Raw genomic sequence first — 26,199 nt, forward strand, 5'->3', positions numbered from 1 at the left:
TCTCTCAACAAACATCTTTGGGAGTCTCCTCTCCCCTGGGCCTGTTCTGCTCCTTGGGATGCCCTGGTCATGGGGACAGACACCATCCTTGTTCTCCCGGAGCGTAAACTCCCGAGTGGTCCAGGCCCACAGCAGATGGAACATCAGAAACTAAACTGTCAGAAACGGAATGACCAGACCGACAAGGAGATGAGCTCGTGGGCCACGCAAGGAGTCTCCCCTAGGTGGGCAGGTGGAGGTGGGGAGACGACGCTCAGCTAGGGTGAAGGAGGAGAAGTGCCAGTGCCCCACGTGGCTGCAGGGAGCAGGAGTGCAGCTGGAGGCGAGACCCACAGCCAGCAGGTACCCGGGGAGCCGAGCATGGGTAGGGGCTGCCCTGGGAGCTTTAGGTTGTGAGCACAGTGGAAGCGAACAGAGGAGGCTGTGCAGGAGGGAAGGTCATGGTCGAGTTAGCCTCCGTATTGCTTTGGCAGCAGAGTGGACACTGGATTGTGGGGAGCCAGGATGGAAGCCAGAGGAGGGTTGGAGATGGCTGGGAGTCAGATGGGACCAGAGGAGTGCATGGACCCAAGGCTCTACACTGGGGGTACTTTGGCCGCCGGGGGACCTGTGGCCATGTCTGGAACATTTTTGGTTGTCACAACCTGGGGGAGGGTGCTGTGGGCATTGTGTGGGTGGAGGCAGGGATGCTACCCTCCCTGCAGGGGGTGGCCATGTGGGGACTAAGACCCCTGCAGGAGGAAGGATGAGCAGAGCCTATGAGCAAGTATTTTGGGACCATGAGGAAAGGGTGGGCTCTGATGTCTGGGGGCTTCCTGCTGCACTCCATGGTGAGCCGTGGTGACATTTGGGCACCGTGGTGAGCACACTGTGTAGAAGTGGGTAAAGGTTTTGTGGGGCCCATGCTGAGTTTCCGCTGTGAGCTGCCCATGAGGGTCAGGAGGCTGCAGCTGGCCAGGTAAGGTGAGACCAAGGTGGGCCCATGCTTGTGCGTGTCCCCTGCAAACACAGTACCTCGAGCCATGAGGCTGCATGGGAGAGTGGAGATGGAGAGTGGGAACCGGGGAGGAGGAAGGAGCCTGGTTCAGGCTGGCCTGGCTACTGTGAGAAAGTACCACAGACTGGGTGGTTTAAAGAAGAGAAATGTGTTTCCTCGTAGTTTCGAAGGTGGAAGTCCAGAATCAAGGTGTCTGCAGGGCTGGTTCGTGCTGAAGCCTCTCCTGGGCTTGCAGATGCCGTCTTTCCCCCGTACCTTTACGTGGTCTGGGCTCTGTGTGTCTGTTCTCATCTCTTCTTTTAAGACCATATTGGATTAGGGCCCACCCTAATACCCTTGTATTCACTTAATTACCTCTGTAAAGACCCTGTCTCCAAATGCAGTCACACCGGGGTCTAGAGCTCCCACATATGAACTTGAGGAGACCCAAGTCATCCCCTAGCAGAGCCTCAGGGAGATGGGAGCACGATCCTGTGGGATGACATTGCTGCACCCATTCTCAGTCCTCTCGTACTGGGGGGTTCATCAGTAACTCCATGGCCATTTGTGTCTGGGGGGAGAACTTTCTAGATAATCACAGTAAGCCATATCTTGAGTGGAGAATTCTGTGTGTCTGAGACCCATCTCTCCTTGGAAGCAGCCAGCAGGTGGTCAGGGAGTGGCTCCTATCAAAAGCCAACCAGAACGTGAGACACAGGGGTTTTGGGATGAGGGTGGGGGCAGGGAGGCTCCTGGCCCAGGCAGTGCTGGCTCCTGGTCATTCAGAAACATAGACTTTCCCAGGAAACAGTGTTTTTTGCCCCCTTCAAGTCATAGCCACTGCTCCGAAACGCCAGGGCTTCCTGGAAAGGCTGCTACGCATCCCAGATATTTTAGCAAGTGTCCTCCTGACACCTTCTCAGGAACAGCTTCCGGATGGGATGATCTCATTAGGGGGAGTTGGAAGTTCCAGCCCCAGGGGAGCCCTGTCCCTGGACTGCCTGGCTGCCCTGACTCTGCTGTGTCCCTTTGGGAAAGAATTACCCAACCCACAGTGCTTCATCCCCACGCTGACGGGCAGCCGCCAGGGCAGCTGTATGCCAGGCTGTGTCTGCTCTAGACATTCCACTTGGGAACCCAGGGAGAAAGCTCATGCCCAGGGGGTGGCCAGGGTGGTGGGATTTCACAGCCAGGCTGCAGAGGGAACCTTGCAAGGACTTGGAAACTGCAGCCAGTGACTGTTGGGTGTGCATGTGCATCTGTGTACTGGCTGTGCATGCATGGTGTGTTTGTGTGTGCATGCACCTGCGTTCTGTGTGTGAATGTGACTGTGTGTGCATGCATGCATATTCTGTGTGCACGTGTGTCTCTGCATGTGCACATGTGCGTGTGTGTATGTGTGCATGCTTTCTCTGTATGCACACGTGCTGTGTTGTGTGTGCACCTGTGTCTGTGTGTGTATGTTAGTTTGTGCGTGCATGTGTGTCTATGTGCCTGTGTTTTCTGAATATGCATGTATCGCTCAGGTTGCATGTACAGATGTGTGCCTGTATTCTGTGTGTGTGTGTGTGCCTGACTGTATTAGTTTGTATGTGGCTGTATGTGTGCGTCTATGTTCTGTGCATGTCTGCATTTGTGCATGTGTGTCTGTGTGTGTGCATTATGCACATGTGACCTGTATATGCGAGTCCTGGGTGCCCACGGCACAGGGCTGGCAATGGGAATGCAGGAGAAATCAAAGGAAGCCATCTGTGGCTTCACACAAAGAATGCTTTTCCAACAGAGGCCCTGGCCAGCATTCGCTCAGTGGTCCCTGTAGGTAATGAGTTCCCTGTCATGGTTTGTGTTCAAACAGAGGCTGGGAAAATGCTGATGGTGGCTGTTACTGTAGTGACATCACCTGAGGACAACTCTTTCCAGGCCTCTTCTACTTCTGAGTGACCATGGCTGGACTTGCTCCCCTTCCTCTGTGCAGCTTCAAGATGGGCACCCGAGTCCCACAGGCTGGTGCCAGGTCCGTGTTGTGCTAGTGACCTTGGGCACGTGTGCCACCATCTCCAAAACGCCAGCCCCTCAGGGGTAACATGGGGAGAGTAGCGTGTCTGTTCCTGAGGGTGTGCACACATCTAACAGGATGGTCCCAGGAAGACCTGGACAGGAGCTGAGCCATGGAGCGCACCCACCTCAGCAAAGGCAGGGCCAAGACTCGCAGTGGCCACTGATGGGCTGGATCTGGACCTGCCTGGTCCTGGGCCTGTCCTCAGGGCAGCGTTCCAGTGGCTGGAGGAGAAGTAAGAGCCAAGGGGACCGTTGAGTCCGCGTTCCGTGCTCTTTTCCTCCAGCCGGCTTCACTCTGCACCAGCGTGGGGTGGTGGCGGGCAGCCGGGAGGAGATTCCGCTGTGCAGTCATCGTGGCATCTCCTTTGAGGCAGCAGAGCCTCGCTTCTTTTCATTTCCTCTCCTGATGAGAAAATGGAAACTTTCTGTAGCTGAAGATGAGACAGAACCACAGCCTCCATTGAGTGATTTGTGCAGATGATCTCACGTCCTCTGGCTAGGCCAGCATATTTCCCCATCACTACGTTCTTTGCTCGTCACCATGGATGTGGGATACTAGATGGGCCGCCAAGGGGCCTGAAGCTGGAGGACATGTTGCTGCCACGTCCCTGCCCCCTGAGAGCCTCTGGGGCTGTGCTTATTCTCAGGAGCCACATGTTCCCTGGAGGCCACCAAATGAACCTTCATGTCATAGACCTTGGTCCCCTGCAAAGGCGTCATTCGCACTGAGGTATAAGGGACTGGGGATGGTGGTGTTCACAGCAGGATATGGAGAAGGCCGTTTGAGGACTTCTGAGGTCTCCACAACACCTTAGGTGGGCTGCTGTACACCTTCAGTTGTGTGAGGCCAGGCCGGCCTTCCCCCTTCCCCGAAATCCAGTGATCACAGACTCAGAGGAACCTTCAATGTCACTGGCCCTCTCTCACCCTCAGTCAACCACAGGGCCTCCTCCCCTGGCCACCTGAGGAGTGGTCATCCTTCCTCTGCATGACGGTCACACATGTGGGTGCCTCCCAGGAAACTCTGAGCTGCTCTAGATCCTTCTGTAATTTCAGCTCTTGTATAAGGCCTACCCCTGGCCATGGCTCTGAGTTCTGAAACTCCCGATTCTGTCCTCCTCACTGTGTGCCCTCTGATGTGCCAGAACCCAAGGTGCCTTAGCCACACTGAGCCCCTCTCAGTGGTGCCCTGGAACGGAAGCCCTTGGCTGCAGCTTGTACTAAGGATGGTCCGAGGGTGTTTCTGCAGGTCAGAGGAGTGGCTTGGGAGGGTTGCGGACAGCTAAGGGGTCCCAGACCCCGGCCTCTGCCTTGCTCCTGGCTCCCCGGTGCACCTGCGGCTGTGTGCCCCCTCCGTAACAGGGCACACTGCTGCCCTGGGGGCATGGCCTCCTGTGACCAGAGTCCAGAACCTCCTTCTCACTCCTAACAAGGGTAGCATGTGATCATCGTCACACCCACCCTGGGGCCCGGTGAGGTGAAGGGGCTCACCCCAGGGTGCGTGGTGAGTGAGCCCACTGAGAAGCTGATGCTCTGCCCAAACCCACCTAACCTCAAGCTGCTTCTTGACCATCTTGCTCTCCTGGCCCCACGCTGCACCCTGCCCACCTCCACCAATGCCATTCTTTTCCTGTCTTCAAATTCTAGAAACCCACGGAACAGCCACGCACTTGTTTCCGGAGGCAGAGCCTTTGCCGTTCTCCTCCCATCCTTCTTGGTTGGCTTCAAAAGCTCCTGGCATGCATACCGAGTTTCGTAAATACCAACATAACAATTGCAACGAAACCAAAATAGATATTTCCTATGAAGACAGAGGGGCTGCAGTGAGTGTTTTGGAAGCTGGCGATAACCTGACATTTATTCCTCTCAGTTCCCTTTTCAGGGACAAGACCGTCAAGAATGAGCTATAGCGCTGTCACTGGGAAACGGCGATCTGCGGAATGCTCTCTGTGAGGGATGCATTTGCCCAATGTAGGAGAGATGATGGAGCCGTCCTGAAAATCTGAAGCCTTTGGAGGGACACATCCTTCCTAGAACCGGCATCTCCCTGCAGCCGAATGCTTCCCTCCCTGAGCCCCACCTTCTTTCAGTTGTATTTTTAAGAGACTTCATTCCAGAGAAAGACACAGCTACTATTTCTGTGTTTTTCCTTCTTCTGCAAGAGAGAGTCAATGCCAACTCTTCCCCTAGGGTTACTGTGAGAACAGCATGAGACAATTCCTGTAAGATGCTTAGCTCAGTGCCTGGCGTGTCGCTGTGGCTGGATCCCTGTGGGGTATTATTTTAGTATCCTACGCCGTCTTTTCTCTCTGCGCGCCATCCTCTTCAGTTTAGTTTTCTCTAGTTAAATATGCATCTGTGTGATGGCGCTTGTGTCTTTGCACGATTGCGTAGAGCTCTCCCCTGAGCGTCTTCCTGGCCTGGCAGCTCTGGCTGAGGGGCCCTGAGCTGCGGAAGGGGCCGTGTCACGTGGTGCCAGGGCAGCTGTGTGCTCCTGATCCACCTCCTTCTTTCATATTGAAGGATCCTCATCACCGGGCTGGCCTGTGGCACCCTTCTTGCCCACTGCCCACATCCTGTATCTCCTGTTGAAATAGACATAAAGTAGGATGGAACCAGGTTTGAGGGAGGCCCTGGGGGCACTCCTCAGCTCTTAACCCGGGATGTACTCTGGGGGCTTCCATAACATACCAGTGCTAGGCCTCGCCCCCGCAGGCGCCCGTGAGTGGATCTGCCTGAGGCCTGGGCCTCAGCATTTTCTGAACTCCCTCCTCCCCGATCCCAGAGGATCCTCATGTGAAGCCCAGGCTGAGAACCTCTCCTTGGCTTTGCACAATAGACCTTGCCCTCCCAGAGCTCTTCTGAGCTGCCTCGCTTTGAGCTGACCCCCAGGGGATGAGGTTCCCAGCCAGTGAGTTCTGTTCCTGCCCCATTCATGTCTTTTGCCAGTCTGTCCCTTTGCTCAGGGGGAGATGGAGAAGAGCTAGTGCTTGACGCTGGGATGGGATATTTCGTGTGGGGGCCTAGTCTGGGAACTTTGTCCACACATGCAGGGGAAGCACAGGAGGTGGCCTGGGGCACTTGGCAAGGCTGCCCAGCAGCTGAGGCTGCACTGCTCACATCCTGAGTGCTGCCCAGAGAGCACAGATGTGATGTGGGGTGAGAGAGGAGCAGGCTGAACCAAGGGGATCTGTGGGGCCCTTCATGAGGCAGCTGGTCTGGAATGGCCGCCCCTCTGTCCTCCTGTGGAATTGCCCTGCAGTAGGGACAGGGGACCGGGGCCCAGCAGCAGGGGCTCAGCTAAGACACAGAGCCAGGTTTCCCCTCCCAGGGACTGAGAACACTGCCACCCACCATCCTGCCCACCCACTGCTTGTCACCACTTCACTCCTCCGGAATGCTTGCGGGCATGTTGCCCAGGCAACCAGAACGCCAGCGCCGTTGCTATCCTTCAGTCTCCTCCCAGCACCTGCGAAGGCTGTTGAGCTGCATCCCCCGTGCCCCAAAGTTGCTGCAGACTCTGTGCTCCAGAGCTCCTGGGGAAAGAGGATGGGAGTGGAGGAATGCTGGGTGCTCCCATGAGCACTCACAAAGAACCAGACTTAAAATATGCACCGTCTAGTCTCCCGCACACCCCTGCCACTCGGTGGCAGGTGTACAGGTGGGAAAACCGAAGCACAGGGTGGTTACACAGATTAGTCATGCTTACGCAGCTGGCGGGTTGCAGTGCCAAGCGCCAAAGCCGTCTCGTGTCACCCCCACGCCATGCTGTTTTGGGAGCAGCTGTAGGTCAGCCATGGAGAGCTGCAGGGCCTGCAAGCCTCTTTCCTCTTGGAGATGAGACCATCATTCCTCCCTTACTGGGCCTGGGAGGAGCAAGTGGTGCCCGTGCCATCAGGTGTCCCAGCCTCGGCCCTCTGATCTTTGTGGCAGGGTCTGTCTACACTGCAGGATATGTGGAAGCATCCCTGGTTTCTATCACTAAATGCCAGTAGCAAACCTGAATAGTGACAACCAAATATGTCTCCAGATATTGCCAAATGTCCCCTGAGGGGTAAAATCACCCTTAGATAAGAACTGGTGATGTGTCTAAATGGTCTGCGGTACCACAGGATGCCGTTTTTACCATCTTCTGCAAGGGGCCATGCGGTTCACTGAGGCCCGCTGTGCCGCTGGGCTGTGATGCTGGGTAGATGCAGGTTGGCACCTACCAGGCACAAGGCATGCCCCATGTCCCTCCCCACAGGGCACAGCCACCTTCACCTCCCTTCCCCTTCCTCCCCCAGCACCCCGCCGTGCACAGGCATTCATAGATTGCCCAGGAAGTAGTCCTCAAAGTTACAGGTCACAGGAGTTACTGATTTGGCCCTAGTTTTCTAGTATGTCCTCAGTGTTCTAACGCGTCCCCGGGGTTCTAACGTGTGCCCGGGGTTCTGACACGTCCCCGGGGTTCTAACATGTCCCTGCTCCTACAGCTGCAGGGTTGTCGGGACTTCATTCCTGAGCAGAGATCTCAGGTTCCCCGAGGCCTAGACTCTGAGTCCATATTGGAGGCCAGCTCACTGTGACCTGAGTCAGGCCACTCCATTTTGGGGTCTCACACTGGCATTAACCAGGTTTGGATTAAGATTAGTGCTTTGTCATGTATGGCCTGCAAAATAACGATCCACCGGTTCCCAAGATGTTCTGTGGAAAGGAGGTCAGTTAGAGTTTGGCTTCACTTACTTAGCTCACTGCTGGGCCAGACTACCGTCATGGTCCCTTCCAGCTGGGGCGTCCTGGGGCTCCCGATGAGGCCAGCGGGTGAGTTGCAGGGAGTGCCCCCCCCCTTGTAAGTGTGACCCCTGGCTGTGCCGGGGCAGGGAGGGGGCGATTTTGGCTCCTGAGAGGAGCCTCCACTGGGTGCTCTCCTCTACACTGTCCTGGGACCACCCCAGGTTCTGGGCCACCTCCCAGAGCTGTCTGGGGAAGCTTTGTGGGCCTTGATCTCAGAGCAGGAGTTAGACCTGCTGTCCTGGGGATGGGGCATTGGGAGGACCCCAGACAACCAGGGCTGATTTCCAAGCTCTGGGGAAAGACAGTAGCCAGAGATTCCGTGATGGGATTCAGAAAGCCTTCTTGTGGTTCTGGAGGTTTCTGTCCAAACCAAGTGAGTCATCGCTACGCTACTGCTTCTCCATGAGTCAAGTATCGCGTGCGCGCTGGATGCCAATGGGCCTCTGATGATGAAAGCCTCTAGGCAACCTGGAGCTCCCTTCCAAAAAGGAGGGATGTTTTTAATCATATTAAATCAAGAGGTAGAGCGCAGAGTGGCTCTGACGGGACATTACAATGACATCAGGCTGGGAAAGCCGTGAAAGTGAATCATGGCTTAATGTGTTTTCATTAGGGAAATTGAACCAGGGACTGCAGAAGAAAGTGGGTGTTCCTTCCTGCGCCAGGGCTGGGGACTGAGACTGGGGGACGGCCATGTCCCCTGAGTAGAGGGGGTTGGTTTCTGCTCTGAAATTCAGCGGGAAGCCATCTGCACCATCCTGGTGGTGACTCAGGGGGACACAGAGAGAGCCTGCTCTTGAGTTGGGGGAGTCAGAGGTTCTTGTGTGAAGGGGAAAGGGATGGAAGTCTATCTGCTTTGGGAGACACTTCCCCTTTCTCTCAAGGGCAGAACCACCAGGGAACCTGGAATTAGAGGAGAATTTAGGGATAACGAGGCCATTTTCACATCTGAAGTGAAATCTTGCATCCCACCTAACATCATTTTTCTCTTCCTGGTGGAACTCATATCTTATCAGTGAGCGGGAGGTTAGGATGGTGAGAAAGAGGCCCAAAGTACTTCCTTCCCAAGGTAGGAGGTTTTATCCTACCCAAAGGTCAGGAGTTGGGTCAGCACAGAACCCCAGTCACAGAGGGCTTGACACCAGCTCCGGGGGACCCCGAACCCAGGCCCCTTGATCTCTTGTCTTTGCAAAGAACAGAATATGCTGCCATATTCAGGAGAAGATGCATCTGAATGTCCCTGAGAACAAATCTCCAAGAAGGCTCCGCTCCTGCCTTCCCGAGCTCCCTGGGCTGGGAATCCCTGGCCGTACAGGCTCTCTGCCCTCTAGATGGAGCCTGGGCAGCTTAGGGCCCTTCACCCTGCTTCTCCCCACAGCGCCCTGTATGTTTCCAAAGCCCAGAAACGTTTGGAACATTGAAGGTAGGTGTTAAGGAAAGGAAAAATAGTGCCCTGTTCCCCATCCACTGTATTGTGGAGAATTACCCGCGTACACTAGCCAGTCCTGCTCCCTCCTGCCTGCTCCAGCTGCCAAACGGGGAAGTTTTGAAGAGTTTTTTTTTTTTTTTTTAATGAGAACCCCTCCCCCTCCAAGAATGCGTATTGTGCTTATTGACCTGCTTCCAAAGATTCCGGAAAGGAGCAGGACTGCCTTCCCAGTGACAGCACCAGGCAGACATCCCGGCAAATACTATTCAAGGTCAGCTTCAGCAGGGAGGGGTCTTGTTGAGAGCAGGTGCCCTGGGTAGCCTGTGTGAGGAGGATACTTCCCCTCTGTGGGCATCCCCCAAAACACAGAAGGCCGGTCTCATCACAGGACACGCTTCAGACCAATCAACCAATGAAGAGGAGCATCGTATGCAATCCCTGACCAGTCCTCCGTAGACCCGTCAAGGTCATCAGCCACAGAGAGAGCCTGAGAAACCATCACAGCCAAGAGGAGCCCAAGGAGATGCGACCACTTGATGCCACGTGGGATTCTGGGTGGGTTCCTGGGACTGAAAAAGGACGCTAAGTGAAAACTGGAGAAGTCCAAGCCACGTGTGTAGTTCCTGGTTACGCACCTTGATGCTGTGGCATCGTGATCTGAGGTGTCCCTTCAGGGGTAACTGGAGATGAGTTCCCAGCACCACTCTGGGCTCTTTTGGAATTTTTTGGAATATCTTAAACTATTTTAAAATAAAAAGCTTTTTTGAAGCAAACCAATAGAAGTAAGGTGGGAGTCAAGAAGCATCTGGTCACGGGTCATTGGGGACCGAGGGGTAGACCCTGGGCCCTCAGGGAAAGGAGGTCCACTTCTGGGGTGGGGCCTTCCACGAAAGAGCAGGAACTCACAAAAAGCCAACGGGACCGCTGTGTCATACAACAAATATGTCTGTGTCTATTCCTTCTGCTTCCTGGAGATCATTTCTAACGGTGCCGTGTGAATTATTGACCGTAGAAGCACAGGTCTTCTTCAACAGGGAGGAGGAGACCTCAGAGCCCACCTGCCCCAACTCACTGGTGTGAAAAAATGAGGCTTGCAGAGCGGGAAGCGACAAGCCCATGCCAAGCTAACTTCTCCATCAAATGCAGCATCCTTCTCCCAGGCCACAGAGCCAGTGAACGACAGGACTTGGAGGAGTCACAGGAAGTGGGTGTCTTCATGGAAGGACTGGGGTGGACTGGTCATGGGCACAGCTCCCACGTCCTGTCCCACCCTGAAGATTCTGGGCTGTTCCCTGGTGGAACAATTCCAGGGCCTGGCCTGCTTCTGTCTGCGCCGGTGCTCCCACAAGGCAGACACTAGCTTCTCCCAGGAGGCTCACCCTGCACACTCCTGGCTCGGGGAAAGGTGCAACTTTAAGTGGAAGGGATGTCTTTGTCCCCTTAATTGACAATGATTTTCTTCTGTGAAGAAAATATACAGAAGGTACTGAATTGAATCTCAATTCACCAAGTCTTATTAAACTGTTCTTGGGGAAAAACGATTTCAATAAAAATTTAAAAGGAAGAGAAGCAAGAAAGCTACAAACTAGAAGCGGTAGTTCCCCATTTGGAAGCAGCTGGGTGGGGGTGGCTAAGGAGTTTGTTCTTTCTTTGAAAATCATAGGCTGGAGGCTGCTGAGAGGGAGGTGCCCCCGCCTGTTCTCAAAGGGTGTGGATGTGGTCCTCAGGTGCTCAGGCAGGGACCTTGTCTCACGTTCAGGGTGTCCCAGCGAGGACTGGGTGGATGAACTCAGTCTGCATGGCTTCCTCCTGCCCACGTGCCTGCAGCTCCAGGGGCCGCTCTGCCTTCCACCCATCCACCAGGGCCAGGATCAGGATGCCATGCCACACACTCCACATTTCCCCCCGAACCCTTGCACACACCCCATTCTCTAGCATGTTCCTTTTGATTTGTATTGGGATATAATTACATGGCACAAAACTCACCTATTACAATGTACAGTTTAGTGGGTTTCATATAGGCATAGAGTTGTGTAGCTACCCCCACACACAATTCCAGAACATTTTGTCACCCCAAAAAGAAACCCCCTACCCCATAACCCTTCCCCAAGCCTTGGGCAGTTGCTCATCTTTCTGTCTGTATGGATTTGGTCACTGTGTGCATTTCCTATAAATGGAACCCGGCACCGTGTAGCCTTGAGTGCCTTGCTTCTTTCATTTCTCAGGGTTTTCAAGGTGCATCCACATCGTAGCATAGATCAAGTAATCCTTCCATCCTTTTAAAGGCTGAATGATACTCCATTGTAACGTAATGCCAGATCCCGTTTATCCATTCCTCAGCTGATGGGCATGTGGGCTGAGTCAGCTTTGGCTATTGTGAGTTGTGAGTGTGGTCCTGGGCCTCCCTGTGCAAGTTTTCATGTGGACAGATGTCTGTGCCTAAGAGAGGGGCAGCAGGGTCACTGCTGTCTTTAGGGTTCCAAGGAATTGCCAAACTGTTTTGCTCAGAGGCATTCTGGTTTTCATTCCCACCAACAGCATACTAGGTCTCTTGTCTCCTCGTGTCTTCGCCAACACTTCATGTTCTCAGTCTTTCTGCTTGTAGCTCTCTCTGTGGGTGTGACACGGGTGGTATGTTTTTTGTTGTGTTTTTGTTTTCGAGGTGCAGTCTTGCTCCATCTCCAGCCTGGAGTGCAGTGGCACGATCTTGGCTCACTGCATCCTCCGCCTCCTGGGTTCAAGCGATTCTCCTGCCTCTGCCTCCCCAGCAGCTGGGACTACAGGCATGTGCTACCACACCCAGCTAATTTTTGTATGTTTAGTAGAGATGGGGTTTCATCATGTTGTGCAGGATGGTCTCGAACCCTTGACCTCGTGATCCTCCCACCTCAGCCTCCCAAAGTGCTGGGATTACAGGCGTGAGCCATGGTGCCTGGCCGGGCGGTATGTTCTTAAGGGGCCTGTGGATGCTTGAGTTTTGGGGGAGCCGGTGCCACCTCTGCCTGCCCCACAACCTCGCCTCCTGACGGTTGGCACTGTGGTTGGCAGCCATGCTGCAGGGCCTGCCTCCCAAGGAGGTGTGGGGTCGCCTGCCATCTTGGTGCATGTCTGACGGTGCCATGGATGCCTTGTGGGGAGAGGCCCTCTCAGAACCTGTTCATCATGAAATGAGAGCTGCTCAGGGTCCAGCCCCAGGCTGAGCAGGATCAGTGAGAAGAGCGTTCCCAGACTCTGCCTCATCTCAGAGCCCCCCAAGGGATGAGGGCAGAGCTTGTTTGTGCTGCTCAGCATTCCTTGGAGATAGAGCCAAATCCTCCTCCTGCAGTGATGCAGCCTCTCACTGAGGAGTCCCTGAGAGTCTCAGGACCAGGTCCAGGCAGCACACGAAGCTCAGCCGACTTGGTGGCAACACAGAGCCTGGGGCCCTTGGCCTTGCACAGAAAGGAGCGGTGGCCCCTACACATCTTCCTGTGGGAGGGGCTCTCCCTCTGCCCGCCACATTTCTTGGCTGCTGGGGGTGGGCTGGGGCCTCCGTCCTGGTTGCCCACCTGCCCTCTTTTTTCTCCTCTTTGAACAAATCAATCACTTTAAAAAGGAAGAAACCAGACTTGAAGAGGAAAAATAAATCGACCTCTCCCTGCCACTGTTGCAATTGGTTGGTTTTTCTGCATAACAGCTGGGTGTCTTGGAAATGAGGGGGTTTCTATAGTAACCAATTACGGCCATGATTGGTGAAAAATCACAGAAATATCCTGTGTGTGAAGTTATGCCAGGGAGGCAGGCACAGGCTTAGGTGCTGTGGTTTTAATTTCCTGGGGCAATATTTCTCTAAGTGCTGATGACAGGCAGGTTTGCTTGTCATGGCTTTTGATTCAGCCTGTCTGGTGGGGGCCGGTGGGGCCTGGTGGAGTGGAGTGGGGCTTGGTGAGGCCTGGTGGGGTCTAGTGAGCCCTAGTGGGGCCTGGTGGAGCATGGTGGGGCCTGTTGGAGTCTGGTGCAGTCTGGTAAGACCTGGTGGAGCTTGGTGGAGTGTGGTGGGGTCTGGTGAGGCCTGGTGGTGTCTGGTGAGGCCTGGTGGTGTCTGGTGAGGCCTGATGGAGCCTGAAGGGACTTGGCAGGGCCTGGTGAGGCCCTGCACCTGCTCAGAGCAGCAGCTCATCTTCCTGGGGCCTAGACTCCCACCCAGCTCGGCAGGTCATGGGAGAACTAGAGATTCTAAACCAGCTCCCATCCTTGCTGGGTCACCTGCAGCCACAGAGGAGCTAGCTTAGTGTGTATACGGGGGAATTTTACCCTAACCTAAATTCTTCCTTGTGGTGACAGTGGTCCTGGTCCCTGGCCCGAGCTTGGCTGCTAGTGCAGAGAAATTGCACACCAGCAGAAACACGGTGCTAAAGATGAGCATAATGAGGAGGTCTTCATTTCTGCAGCAAAGCACTTCTATTCTGATTAAAAAACTGAAGCCTTATTGTTTGGGGATTAGTCCTTTTTGGTAATGAGCACCATCCTGATGACCGGGGGGCCATCTGTTCCCCAGATATCAGGGAGAGTCAGCCCTGGACACAAGGGTTTCAGTACTGAACAGAGGGCGTGCCCACAGGGACAGGTTCACACACAGCTACAGCTGCACCCTCCCACACAGACACACTCACACATAGAGTCTCTCGCACGGACACTCACAGACACACTCGCATACTCACACAGTTGCACACACACTCACACAAATACTCTCAGACACAGACTCGCACACTCAGGGACACACAGATACACTCATACACGCTGACACACGTATGAGCATAGATGCACTCACACACTTCTGTGCTGACACACATGGACACAGTCATACAACAGTATACTCTCACACTCACACGCGCCAAATACGGACGCCCTGGCCGTCACTCACGTACAGTCTTTCACACTCGTGGACACACCCCCAGATGCGTCTTTACACTCTCGTATGCTGGTTCACTCTCACACTGGCACACTGACACAGCTTGACCCACACGCACACACTCACACCCAGTCATGCACACGTACACACACACTTCTGTGCACGCATTACAATGACACACACAGCTTCCTTCCTTTGTGAAGTCACTCACTGCCTTATAAAGAAAAACTCTACCCAACTTGCTTTCCAGGCCTGGCTTTGGGCGGCATCAGGCTGGTGCTTGGCACCTGAACACCCTCAGACCCCCCCACCCGCACCCCACCCGCTGCAGTCATTACGGTTTTTGGATTCATTTTAACTTTCAGATGTGAGGCTGGTGACGAGAAATGACTTTGAATGACACCTATAATCAGTCCTCAATTATCTGTGCCGGCGGAAGAGGGAGCGTGGGCCTGTCTCCTCTGAGTCCTTCCACGTGGCTCTCTGCCGCGCCCTGGTTTTCACGTGACACCGGAGAGTCCACTGGTCCAGAGGCGACCCCAGACCTGGTGACAAAACCGCTCCATGTGAACTGGGGAGGGGCGGCTCCGCCGGCCCTGACTTCTCCCCTGCAGCCCCGCTGCGTGTGGAGGCAGCCCCTCCCTCCTCAAGGCTGCACAGGGTTTGCCCTTTCTGCAGCCCTCCGGGGAGCTGAGGAGGTGGATAACAGGGTTTCAAAGGGCACCGGCACTGCAGATAAACAGGGGGAGCAGAAATGTCAACAGAACAAACACTTCGCGTCAATAAACTTTCAGTTTATCCAGAGCAGATCTCATTTCCCTGAGTACGATCCAGAGGAGGCCAGAAGTAAGAAGCCTTCCCATGTACAGCATTTAAAGCGATGCCTGTTTATGATATGCATGCCGGGCTCTGGGTGAGGGGCAGGGGGAGCGGGTGGTGTTTGCAAAGTGCTAGGAAGCGCCTGCGATCACACTAGGAGCTTGAAACCTCTGCTCCTCCTAGACCTGGAGAGGCGCTTCCCCAGTGGGCAGGGGGTGGCCTGGGCTGTGTAGAGGAAAGCGCCTGGCCCTGGGGTCCCAGGTGGAGGCCGGTGTCCTGTTCTGCCATCCTCTCACTTACGTCCTCTCGTCGTGTGATGGGCCAAAGGAAGGAGGGACTCAGGTCTTTTCAGGTCATCTTGTCAAGACTGACCTGAAGGCTGGGGGTTTCTGAGGCTCGGTTTTCCCTCCGGTGAAATGGACGATTCGGCCCCCAGCCAGCTGTGTGCCTGGCAGGCGCCTCAGCCCCGCGGTGCTGGGAAGCAGCTCCCCGCACCCTTGCAGCCCGCACTGTTCTTTTCAGATCTGATGAATAAACCGCACGTGAGTCAGCCTTTGAAGTGAAGGAAGGAAGGGGTTCGGCTTCCCTTTTGAAGTTAGGAGGAGCTCTTTCGAGAAGAAGAGAGTGTCCTTGTCACCGTAGGGGGTGGAGAGAGAGGGCCCCGGGGCCCCGTGCCCCCCGCTAGGCTTCCACTGACCGCTCTTCTCTCCTCCCCTCCGCACAGCTCCATGTCCATCCGCTGGCCGGGCCGCCCCCTCGGAAGCCATGCCTGGATACTGATAGCCATGTTTCAGCTCGCCGTGGACCTGCCCGCCTGCGAGGCCCTGGGCCCGGGGCCCGAGTTCTGGCTCCTGCCGCGGTCGCCGCCCCGGCCGCCCCGGCTGTGGAGTTTTAGGAGTGGACAGCCAGCGCGGGTCCCGGCCCCCGTGTGGAGTCCCCGGCCGCCCCGCGTGGAGCGGATCCACGGGCAAATGCAGATGCCCCGAGCCAGACGGGCTCACAGGCCCCGGGACCAGGCGGCCGCCCTCGTGCCCAGGGCAGGACTGGCCAAGCCCCCAGCTGCTGCCAAATCCAACCCTTCTCTCGCCTCCTCATCCTCGTCCTCGTCCTCTGCGGTGGCCGGTGGGGCCCCCGAGCAGCAGACCCTCCTGAGGAGGGGCAAGAGGCACCTGCAGGGGGACGGTCTCAGCAGCTTCGACTCCAGAGGCAGCCGACCCACCACAGAGACTGAGTTCATCGCCTGGGGGCCCACAGGGGACGAGGAGGCCCTGGAGTCCAACACATTTCCGGGCGTTTACGGCCCCACCACGGTCTCCATCCTACAAACACGGAAGACAACTGTGGCCGCCACCACCACCACCACCACGGCCACCCCCATGATGCTGCAGACTAAGGGGTTCACCGAGTCCCTGGATCCCCGGAGAAGGATCCCAGGTGGGGTTAGCACAACAGAGCCTTCCACCAGTCCCAGCAACAATGGGGAAGTCACCCAGCCCCCAAGGATTCTGGGGGAGGCCTCAGGTACGGCCATCTCTCTTCTGGTTTGGGTTTGCTTGGGGTTGAGGGCTGGGGGCGTGACTCGGGAGAGAAGCTTAGATGTCCCTGGGGTGAAGCTACGTGTGGAGGCTCCAAGAGATGCAGGCGTGATGTGTCCATGAGCTTGCACATGCGTGTAGACTGGCAAATACAGGCTGTGCCTTAGAGGAAGGGGGCGTGAGAAGGGAGAGTTTCCCTTTTTAGCATGTACCTAGAAGTGGGCGCTGCACCCCTTGTGCCGCTGTTAGTTATCAGCTGAATCCACCAGGTGCTGCACCCCTATTACAGACTGGTGGAATCCACCACACACAGCCACATATTCCAGATTCGTAGAATTTTGTCTCTGGGGCCGGCCCTTGAGTAAGATGCTTGCTCGTCTCGTGATACAGTTAAGGATCCCCCTGCCCCGGAGTCTTCCAAAGTCTTCAAGGGTGTGGGACCCATGGGCGGGGGCAAGGTGCCTGCCAACTTGACTTTGGTCAAGGATTAGGAATGGCCTTAAATAGCAAGAAAGGCCGAGGCCAGCTAAAAGGAAGAACTTCCCAGCAGTGTTAACAGAAGCTTCGCAGACAGCGATTCAGGTGGCAGCGTTCGGCTCCCTGGGGATGTGTCAGGAGGGCGTTTGGAGGACGGAGATCAGAACAAAGGGCTTTGGCTCTTCTGCTGCTGTCATCCTAGCTGCCTGTGGACACACACAGTTCACTGGCTTTGGAATATCTCCTTCCGCGCAGTTTTGTTGTTTTTTATTTTCCTCCTATACGTTGTCCTCCATTTGCTTTGAAGGGAGTAGCCCTTGGAAATCCCCCAAGCCAGGGCTTGTCCCTGAACTGGTAGCCAGCAGTGATGTCACCAGGCTTCACGGCAGGCCTGCGGGGGAGAGCGCAGAGCCCCGGGCACACCCTCACCTCCCTCCAGTTTTCTCTGCCTCTGTTAACAGGCACAGCCCGATGTGCCAGGTTGGCTTAGAAGTTCACAACCTAGATCTGTGTGTGCACATTCTAGACAAGCAGCAACATTTGCTAACTTTAAAATCGGATGCAGATTTCAGGGCATCAGTGCAAAATGGGCGGGGGGCGCCCTGTGGCCTCCTCACAGCTTGCTTTCCACAACCTCCAGCTTGTGGGCTCGGTAGGCTCCCTCCAGGCCTCTGCAGAATCAAGGGGAGGGAAGACAACTGCTCTCCAGAGCTCATCTGCAGGCGGCCGGCGCGGCATCCAGGCCCTCTGCATCCTCGCTAGACTGCATCCTGGCCCTGGTTCCTCCTCATCTTGGGCAGGCAGGCACCGGGCAGTCGTTGGACAGGTTTTCGTGGGGTGGGTGGCTTTTGTCCTTCAGCCGCTGACCTACTTTCTTCCTTCACCTGGACAAGAGAACCTGCGGTTTTTATTCTGAGCTCCTGTTCCCTAGAGAGCAGCGTTTCTATGGAAGCACAGCCTGGGCTCCCTGCGGATGCTGGGGGCCGTGCCTGGAGAGGCTCTGGAGCAAGAGGCTCCGGAGGAAGAGACTCTGGAGGTCCTGCGTCGGCTACCTCCCAGGCAGCCTCTTTTGGGAATCCACGGACACGCGGGGTCTGCAGTTCATCCTGCACTGTCAGGCGCCTGCTAGCAGTTTACAGAGCGTTCGTTTTCACCTCAGTAAACTCAGCAGCCATCCTCATAATAGGATTTCGTGCTCCTCTCCCTTACTGTCACCTCCTCTGTATACGTCACTTACTGTATAGACATGGATGAGGAAACAAGTTCCCATTTCTTCCAAATTACATTTGTTATTACTAAAGTTAAACACCCGGGACAGCGTTGTAGGCTTAGCAAATTAATTCACAGTGCATTGGATGTTGCTAATCCATCTCGACAGATGCTTATCTTGGAAGCGATTTATGGTTCTTCATAATATAATCTGGTGCTAGATTAATTTGTTTAGCAAAACAAATCTAAAAAGAGGAAAATATGTGTGTTTGTTTCTAATGCAGAGAAATCTTAATTCTGGAACGCGACGCTGGGCCACAGGGAAGGGAACAGGTGGTTTACAGCAGCGCTCATCAGGGCTGGGCCACCGTCCTGAGCTTCCCGGCCAAGGCAAAGGGAAGAGAGGAAATGCGGGGATGGTTCCCCTAACGGGATTCCTCGTAGCCCAGCGGGTACCATGTAAATGAATTAGACCAGAGCAAGAACAATTTAGGTTAGACACTGGGAAGTACTGGTTGGTGATGTAGGAGGTGAGATCTTTGCTTAGGCTACTGAGAACAGGCTGCATACTCTCCTTATCTGGAGCTCCCAAGTAGAGGAGGATGGCGGAGGGGGGAGGAAAACAACGGTTAAAGCTTCCCCGGATGGAAGGAGTGGTGGGACAGAGGGCTGAACTCCCTCGAACCCCCTTGCTTGGCAGTCATCAGATGTAGATCTGGGCCCCCAGCATTTGGTGGAACGTGAACACGACTCACACTTCTCAGACATCTAAGGCAGCAGGAGTGGTCTTGGGGATTCCAGAGCTGCAATCTGGGAGGCAAGGCATTGCTGAGGTTAGTTAGCAGCTGCCTCAAGGCTGAAGATCTGGGCGAGAATCTGGGCTCTGTCGCATGTCACCACGTGACCCTGGAAAAGGTCTCTTCTCTCCTGATTTCCTTTTCTTCACCTGCAAAACTGAGGCTTAGAAATATTTTTCCTAAACGGTTGCTGTGAGAGTTTCATGGATGAACACGGAGCATAAAATAAGGCACCTGGCACCAAACAATTCTCCATACTCATCAGTTGTTTTTATACCCAGCAAGAGTGGCCTGAGGAGGACAGAGTTGCCAGTGTCAGAGGCAGAACAGGCTACCAGGGACTTGGGAGTCTTATCATCTCAGACACAGCAAGCTTTGCCACTCACTGTGGGGCACCCCAGAATTTGGAATTGGAGTTTTAGGAGGTGGATGAAACATCCATTAAGTGAATTTCACCTGTCCAAAAAGAGATCTTTGGTATCACATTTGGGGATTTATAAATTTTATTTTTGTTTCTGCAGAGAAATATTTAGAAGGGACACATCATATTTTTCTGTCTGTCTATAGCACAGGTACTGCTGGGCGCAGAGAGGAGACGTGGCTGGTGACTTGAGGGCACTCTGAAATTTCTCAGGAAGTGACATTACTTGGGATAGCTGGGAGCAGAGAGGAAACGTGGCTGGTGACTTGGGGCACTCTGAAATTTCTCAGGAAGTAACATTACTTGGGATAGCTGCTGGAATGACTAAAGGGTTCCCTGTCAGGATTCACCCTACCTATGAAGTAATTGGGAAATCTTTTTGTGTTTCAGGTTAATGGTTAAGAGTCCCACTGCCTGTCTTCAAATTCCTGGCTTCAGCTCATGATCGCTGTGTAAATTTGGGCAACTTGCTTGTCCTCTCTGTGCCAGTGGGGATGATAAAGTTAACCATCTCATAATGTTGTTGTAAAGATTCAGTGAGACAGAGCATGCCAAGTACTCAGTGCCTGCCACATAACAGTTCTCAGTATGTACCTGCTGCTGTTAATATAAGGATGGTGATGGTGATGATGATGGTGATGATGAGGATGATAATGATGGAGATGATGGTGATGATAATGATGGTAATGGTGGAAATGGTGGTGTTGATGATGATGGTGATGATGATGGTAATGGTGGAAATGGTGGTGATGATGGTGATGATAATGATGGTGATGATAATGATGGTAATGGTGGAAATGGCGATGATGATGGTGTTGATGATGATGGTGATGATAATGATGGTAATGGTGGAAATGGCGATGATGATGGTGTTGATGATGATGGTGATGATAATGATGGTAATGGTGGAAATGGTGATGATGATGGTGATGTGATGATGGTGATGATAATGATGGTAATGGTGGAAATGGTGGTGATGATGATGGTGTTGATGATGGTGATGATAATGATGGTAATGGTGGAAATGGTGATGATGGTGGTGTTGATGATGGTGATGATAATGATGGTAATGGTGGAAATGGTGATGATGGTGTTGATGACGATGGTGATGATAATGATGGTAATGGTGGAAATGGTGATGATGGTGGTGTTGATGATGGTGATGATGATGGTAATGGTGGAAATGGTGGTGATGATGGTGATGTGATGATGGTGATGATAATGATGGTAATGGTGGAAATGGTGATGATGATGGTGTTGATGACGATGGTGATGATAATGATGGTAATGGTGGAAATGGTGATGATGATGGTGACGACAGATGATGATGGTGGTGATGATGGAGATGATGATAATTGAGATGGTGATGATAGTGATGATGCTGATGATAGTGATGATGATGATGATAATTGTGGTGATGATGATGATGGTTATCATTGTGCTAATTTGCTGCCACTACCTTTACTGCTCTATTGAGGGGTCATTTGATGAGTTCCTGCAGCCACGTCCCTGACCTTGGCGCTCTGTGCAGAGGTATAGATGGCACTAGCCAGGAACCTCTTGGGATGGAAAATCACCTGGCGCAGGTTCACGAAGGCATTGAGCTCCAGCCTCATGTGAGCACTGGCACAGTGTGACCGTCAGATGGGTCAGAAGCTAGCTTGAGGTCAGGGAGGAGGCTCCCCACAGTGCAGCCCCAGCCTTCTATGACAGCTCTCTTGCTGATCAGTTTTCGAATCTGTAATCACAGAGTCTCCTGGGAGAAAAACAGAAAGTCATTTTCTGAGCTTTTATCTCAAAACATGTAAAGGAAACTTGTGGAGAATTCAAGCCAACTGATTTGGGTTTCTGAATATGCCCACTGTGGGAATGCCTGGGGAAGGAGTACTTGGTCTACAGTTAGTGCTCAATGTAGGTTTCCTAAACCCTGCATGCTGGCACCTGGCCCCAAGACTTTCGCGCCTGCTCAGGCCAATCTGCCGCTTTCCCAAGCTCATGTTCTGTCTCTCAGAAAACTCGCCACCCAGGAGGGGCCCCGAAATCCTCTAGGTTCCCATCGTCATTCAGGGTTTGCCTCTGTTCAGTCAGTCACGTACTCGTGACATCCAGCAGCTCAAGGATGAGATGGCTCAGATGTCATCCAAGTCTGGCCTGGAAATTTTTACATTGGAATTCACTCATGCATTTCTAAGGATGATTTCCAAGTTTGCTTTGTCCTTGTCACCGAGTGGAAGCGGGTGGGGGGGCCTTCCATGTCCTTTAGGTATGTCCCTCTGTAAGCACAGGTGACAAGCTGGTGTCATTTTCTCTGCACCCCAGTGGTCAGCTGAGCTAAGCATCAATGTAAGACAGCCAACCTTAGGAGCAAGCCTCATGATGGTGAAATATTTTCTAAACACTAGAATTGGAGTGGAAGAAAATGAGAAGCAGATGTCACAGGGAGAGACGTCCTCTTCCCCTTTGGTTTAAAGCTGCGATGGCCATTTTAATGCTGAGCCCCTTTTAATTAACTGCTGGGTGTTTGCTACCAGGGAAGTGAATCTGTCCTTAATTTAAAGATATATGAAGCAAATGACTCATGAACTTCAAAAGTTTTGAGTGGCTTAATTGGGATAAGAGAATCAAAGGACAAATGAGTGCTTGGAGCGCTACAAAAGATCCTAAACTTTGTAGACAGCGAGGCTGGTCTTTAGGGTCTTAACTGGGATCTTCTGAATGGATGCAACGTGGCAAATCCTGAGTGCCGTGGTTCTGGTGGTGGCCTGTGGTCGAGGTTTTATGTTGGCCGACATCTCACTGGATCCAGTCAGCCTCTTAGAGCACTCCCTGTGTTTTTGCTGAGCAAACTTGTGTTCATACCAAATGGATAAGTGTGCTCCAACTCATGAAAGTCCAGCCTCTGATTCTTGTGGACACGACTGTGTTGCAAGTCTTCTTGCATTTCCCTTTCAAATGTTCCCGGCTTCAACTTATTGCATGTAGTCCTTCTTAAGCTTCTTCATTGCCTCAGGCCCTCGTTCTCCTTCCAAGGGCATGCTAGGGATGTGAAAGGTCTTTAATCCTTAAGAACTGAGATGCCCACCTAAGGTACTTTCTTTCTTTCCTTTTTTTTTTTTAGATGGAGTTTCATTTTGTCACCAGGCTGGAGTGCAGTGGTATGATCTTGGCTCACTGCAACCTCCATCTCCCGGGTTCAAGCAGTTCTCCTGCCTCAGCCTCCCAAGTAGCTGGGACTGCAGGCACGTGCCACCAAGCTCAGCTAATTTTTGTGTTTTTAGTAGAGACAGGGTTTCACTACATTGGCCAGGATGGTCTCGATTTCTTGACCTCGTGATCCGTCCGCATCAGCCTCCCAAAGTGCTGGGATTACAGGCATGAGCCACCACTCCCGGCCTCCTAAGGCACTTTCTGTGGGAGAGCTGCTGGGTTCAACTCTATCTTCCTTCACCAGGCCCCGGAGAGGTGCCTTTACTTGTTGACCTGTTCAGGAGTTTCCAGCAAGAAGAGGAAGGCCTTAATGCACACCCCCCTCTACCTGGAAACCAGTCTCCTTTAAGGGAATGGGGAGGGGGGGGGGTCACTGACTACTCAGGTAGCCGGCAGCTGCACAAAACACACCCTTGTAGGATATGCCTTTCCTTACCTCATGAACGTCACAAAACCCTGAACTGATAACAAATCTGTTTGATATATAGTGAATTGAATTCATGATTTCCATCCGCTCACAGGGGAATGATTCTGAGTGTTGAGATTAAATGTTAGAATAGCGTTTTTAGACTTTTTGTTTTACTGTGTTACAAAGACCAGTTTTAGAATGTCTGACTTCTTAATCAATTATTCAATGAACCATCAACTCTGTACTTAGTTGATAGTAAATGCCACACTTACTTGGGGTCGGAGCGGGTGAGGAGATGCAAAATGTGGCCCCTTCCTCCTCTTTTCAAGGAGTTAAAAAAATCCAGTTGGGAAAGCAAGATGGATAAAGACATATCCTTGCACAGGAGAGAAATGACAGGTAAGGACGGTAGAGGAAATGTCACCAAGCCACAGCTTCATCAATCGCCCAATTGTTATTCTGGCAATACAGATTGGAAGGAGACAGAAGCCGTTGCAGGTTTCTTGGAGCCGAGCCCTGGGGTGGGTAGGGGAGGCACAAGAGCCCATCTTGGAGGGGTGTAGGGGGCTGAGATAGAGTAGGCAGAGCTCCTGCAGGCCTGGATTGTGGAGGGAGCCCGGCCAGGCCTCCACCTCCCTGCAGCTCAGTTTCTTGGCCTCTGGAACAGATGCTGAATGAGACGACTCCAAGGTCCCTCCTCTAGCTCCGAATTGCCCTAAGAATGGGTGAGTCCTGGTGTTCCCTCTGCAAGGAGCAGGAAGGATGGTTTTGGAGGACCCCCTTCCTTGACTTGACATCAGTGAAAGAATGCTGGAGAGGTGCACCCCTTCCCTCCTGCCAGCGTCCACAGTCGGCTGCCTTGGGGACCCAGCAGTGAGCTCCGTGGTCTATGCACACAGGCAAGCTGGGGGCCAGGTGGGACCGATGGCTGTGGGCTCAATTTTAAGCTTCTATTTTGTGATGGCGAGTCACTCTTTCTCCTGGTCCAACCCTCTGCCCAACCTCTGCCCAGGAGTGGACTGTGTGTGGATGTCTAGCTTGAAAGGCTGCCATGTGAACCCTGCTGGTAGAAGAAGCATCACCCTCATCTTTGCAGCAGATAAGTTGCAAGTGATGCTTGAGGGCTCCCCAGGTGGTCACTGACACTCAGTCCCAGAGACTCAGCCAAATTCAGAGGCAGACGAACGCCTGCCCATGGACCCATGTGCCACGTGGTTAGACGTGAAGACAGGCTTCGGGTCCCCACTTTCAATGTTGTTCAACATGGTTCAGTGAATCTCACAACTGTCTGCCTTGCAGTCTGTTGTAAGGGTGCGATGATGCAAAATAAAGGGAAAAAGCTTCCCTTTCCAGAAGTTTCTTTCAGCACTGGGGAAACCAAGTTTGTTGGAGGAACAGAGACTGAAAATCTCTCCCCAGAGGTGACCGATGGGTGGGACATGTCAGGGACAAAGCTGGTGCCAGCAGAGAAAGCGCCCACCTTGGCCGAGATGGACCCAGGCCATGGCTGCAGGTGTCCTTGGCTCCACCATGTGACCCCATGGTCCTCTGAATCTTTGCCTGCAAAATGGGGAAGCAGATTCTCTCTGACAAGGTTGTTCTGAGACGGGACCGTGCCAGCTCATGTGGGAAGCTGAGTGCCGTAGGGAGCATGCGTAGTTGAGTCAGGTCTTAAAAGATGCACGAAGCCCACCTCACTGGTGGCTGTGCCGGGGTAATCGAATGGTGTTTGTGGTGGGAAAATGCCATTTGCTTTCTGTGACCTTCAGTATCCTCTTCTGAGGTCAGTTAGGTGGTATGGCTGCCTGCTCAGTGCTGTTCTGTCCATATCATGATCTTTCCCTGCCTGGAAGGCCTCAGTTCTCACTGTGGTGGTCAGACCTACCTTAGGAAGCCCTCAGTCTGGCTCCCTTAATGTGCCAGGTCGACACACCTGAGGCGTAGTTTGTGTGAGCCCCATGGAGAGGATGGGGGACAGAGATGGGGGCTGGAGCCAGCACCATTTCCTTGGCAAGGGGCCCGACTCTCCCCTTTACATAGCTCCTCCCTTTATGTACCTGGAATAGCACTTCACAGTTTGCCCAGCGGATGTGTTGTTCTCCAAACCACCCTGGAAAGGGGGAAGGAGGGGGGTCTGCAGCTGAGAGAAGCCCAGGCATTTGTGAGTGGGGACTGGGGCAGAACCCAGCTCTCCTGACTGCAGGACCATGGCACTTTCCGTGATTCTAGGGGTGCTCTTTGGGGCTTGGGGACCCTCCCACCGCATACCTCTTCTGCCTGAAGCATCAGGATGCCCTGAGTGTGGGGTCTAGATCCAAGTGGAAGTTCTTGGTCTGTGTGTAAAGGCCACTGATCAAAGAAGATTCCTGGTCTTTTTGACTCTTCTGAAGCTCCAGGAGGTCCTGCCCATCAGCAAAGCCAAAGGCCACGATCAAAGAAGATTCCTGTCTTCGTGACCCTTCTGGAAGCTCCGGGGGGTCCTGTCCATCATGTCAACAAAGCCATGACAGGCAGATGGAAGAGTCAGATGTCCCCCACCATGTGGTTTCAGAGACACCCTCTGGTGCGTCCCTGGCCAGGACTTCATGGATGTGTCCTGAGACCAAGGCCAAGCTGCTGAGACCCCCCTTGGGTCCTTGTCACTTATTCTCACCTCTGCAAGGAGAAAGTCGGTGCTGTCTATGGCAGGGAGGAAGAAGAGAGGCTGTGTGGATAGGGGCTGCTGGGGAATCTTGGGTTGGGCAAAGATGGCTAAAGGGAGGAGAAAGAAAGGCCAGACTATCCTAACCCTTGAAGAGCCAGTGCCCGAGTTTGTGATGGATTTTGTAACACTCCCTTTACACACTACCAATGCACCTTGCATAGAAAATATAATCTGTGTTTTAAAATCCTGATGTAGTGTCCTAACTGTGCTGAGGAGAACATGCAAAGGAGAGTAATTCAGGGTAAAACACTGTATATGTGCATTTAAGTGCCCCAGCCCATCTTCACTGGAGGGGTCTGGTACTTACGTGCATATATACAGCATTTTATCTGTATGTGTGCTGAGGCGGTCAAAGGCTGGCCTCTGCATAGGGTCACTGGGAACACGTCTGCCACAGCTGGGACAGTTGCATCACATTGAGGGCAGATGACTTTCCAAAATGATGAATGACTCTCAGAGATGTTTGGGACAAAAATGCACAGTCTTCTTTT

General features: G+C 53.3%; 1 protein-coding gene across 1 annotated transcript in view; it reads left to right on the forward strand.

Annotated features, from left to right (window-relative positions):
* Positions 1 to 26,199, forward strand: part of AJAP1 (adherens junctions associated protein 1) — a 128,255-nt gene that overhangs the window by 40,802 nt on the left and 61,254 nt on the right. Inside the window, exon 2 of the mRNA XM_025354496.1 lies at positions 15,674 to 16,470. Within this exon, the coding sequence (XP_025210281.1) occupies positions 15,674 to 16,470 (797 nt within the window). The remainder of the gene's footprint in view (positions 1 to 15,673; positions 16,471 to 26,199) is intronic.

Source organism: Theropithecus gelada, chromosome 1 (assembly GCF_003255815.1).
Source record: "Theropithecus gelada isolate Dixy chromosome 1, Tgel_1.0, whole genome shotgun sequence".
In the NCBI taxonomy this organism is placed as follows: Eukaryota; Metazoa; Chordata; class Mammalia; order Primates; family Cercopithecidae; genus Theropithecus; species Theropithecus gelada.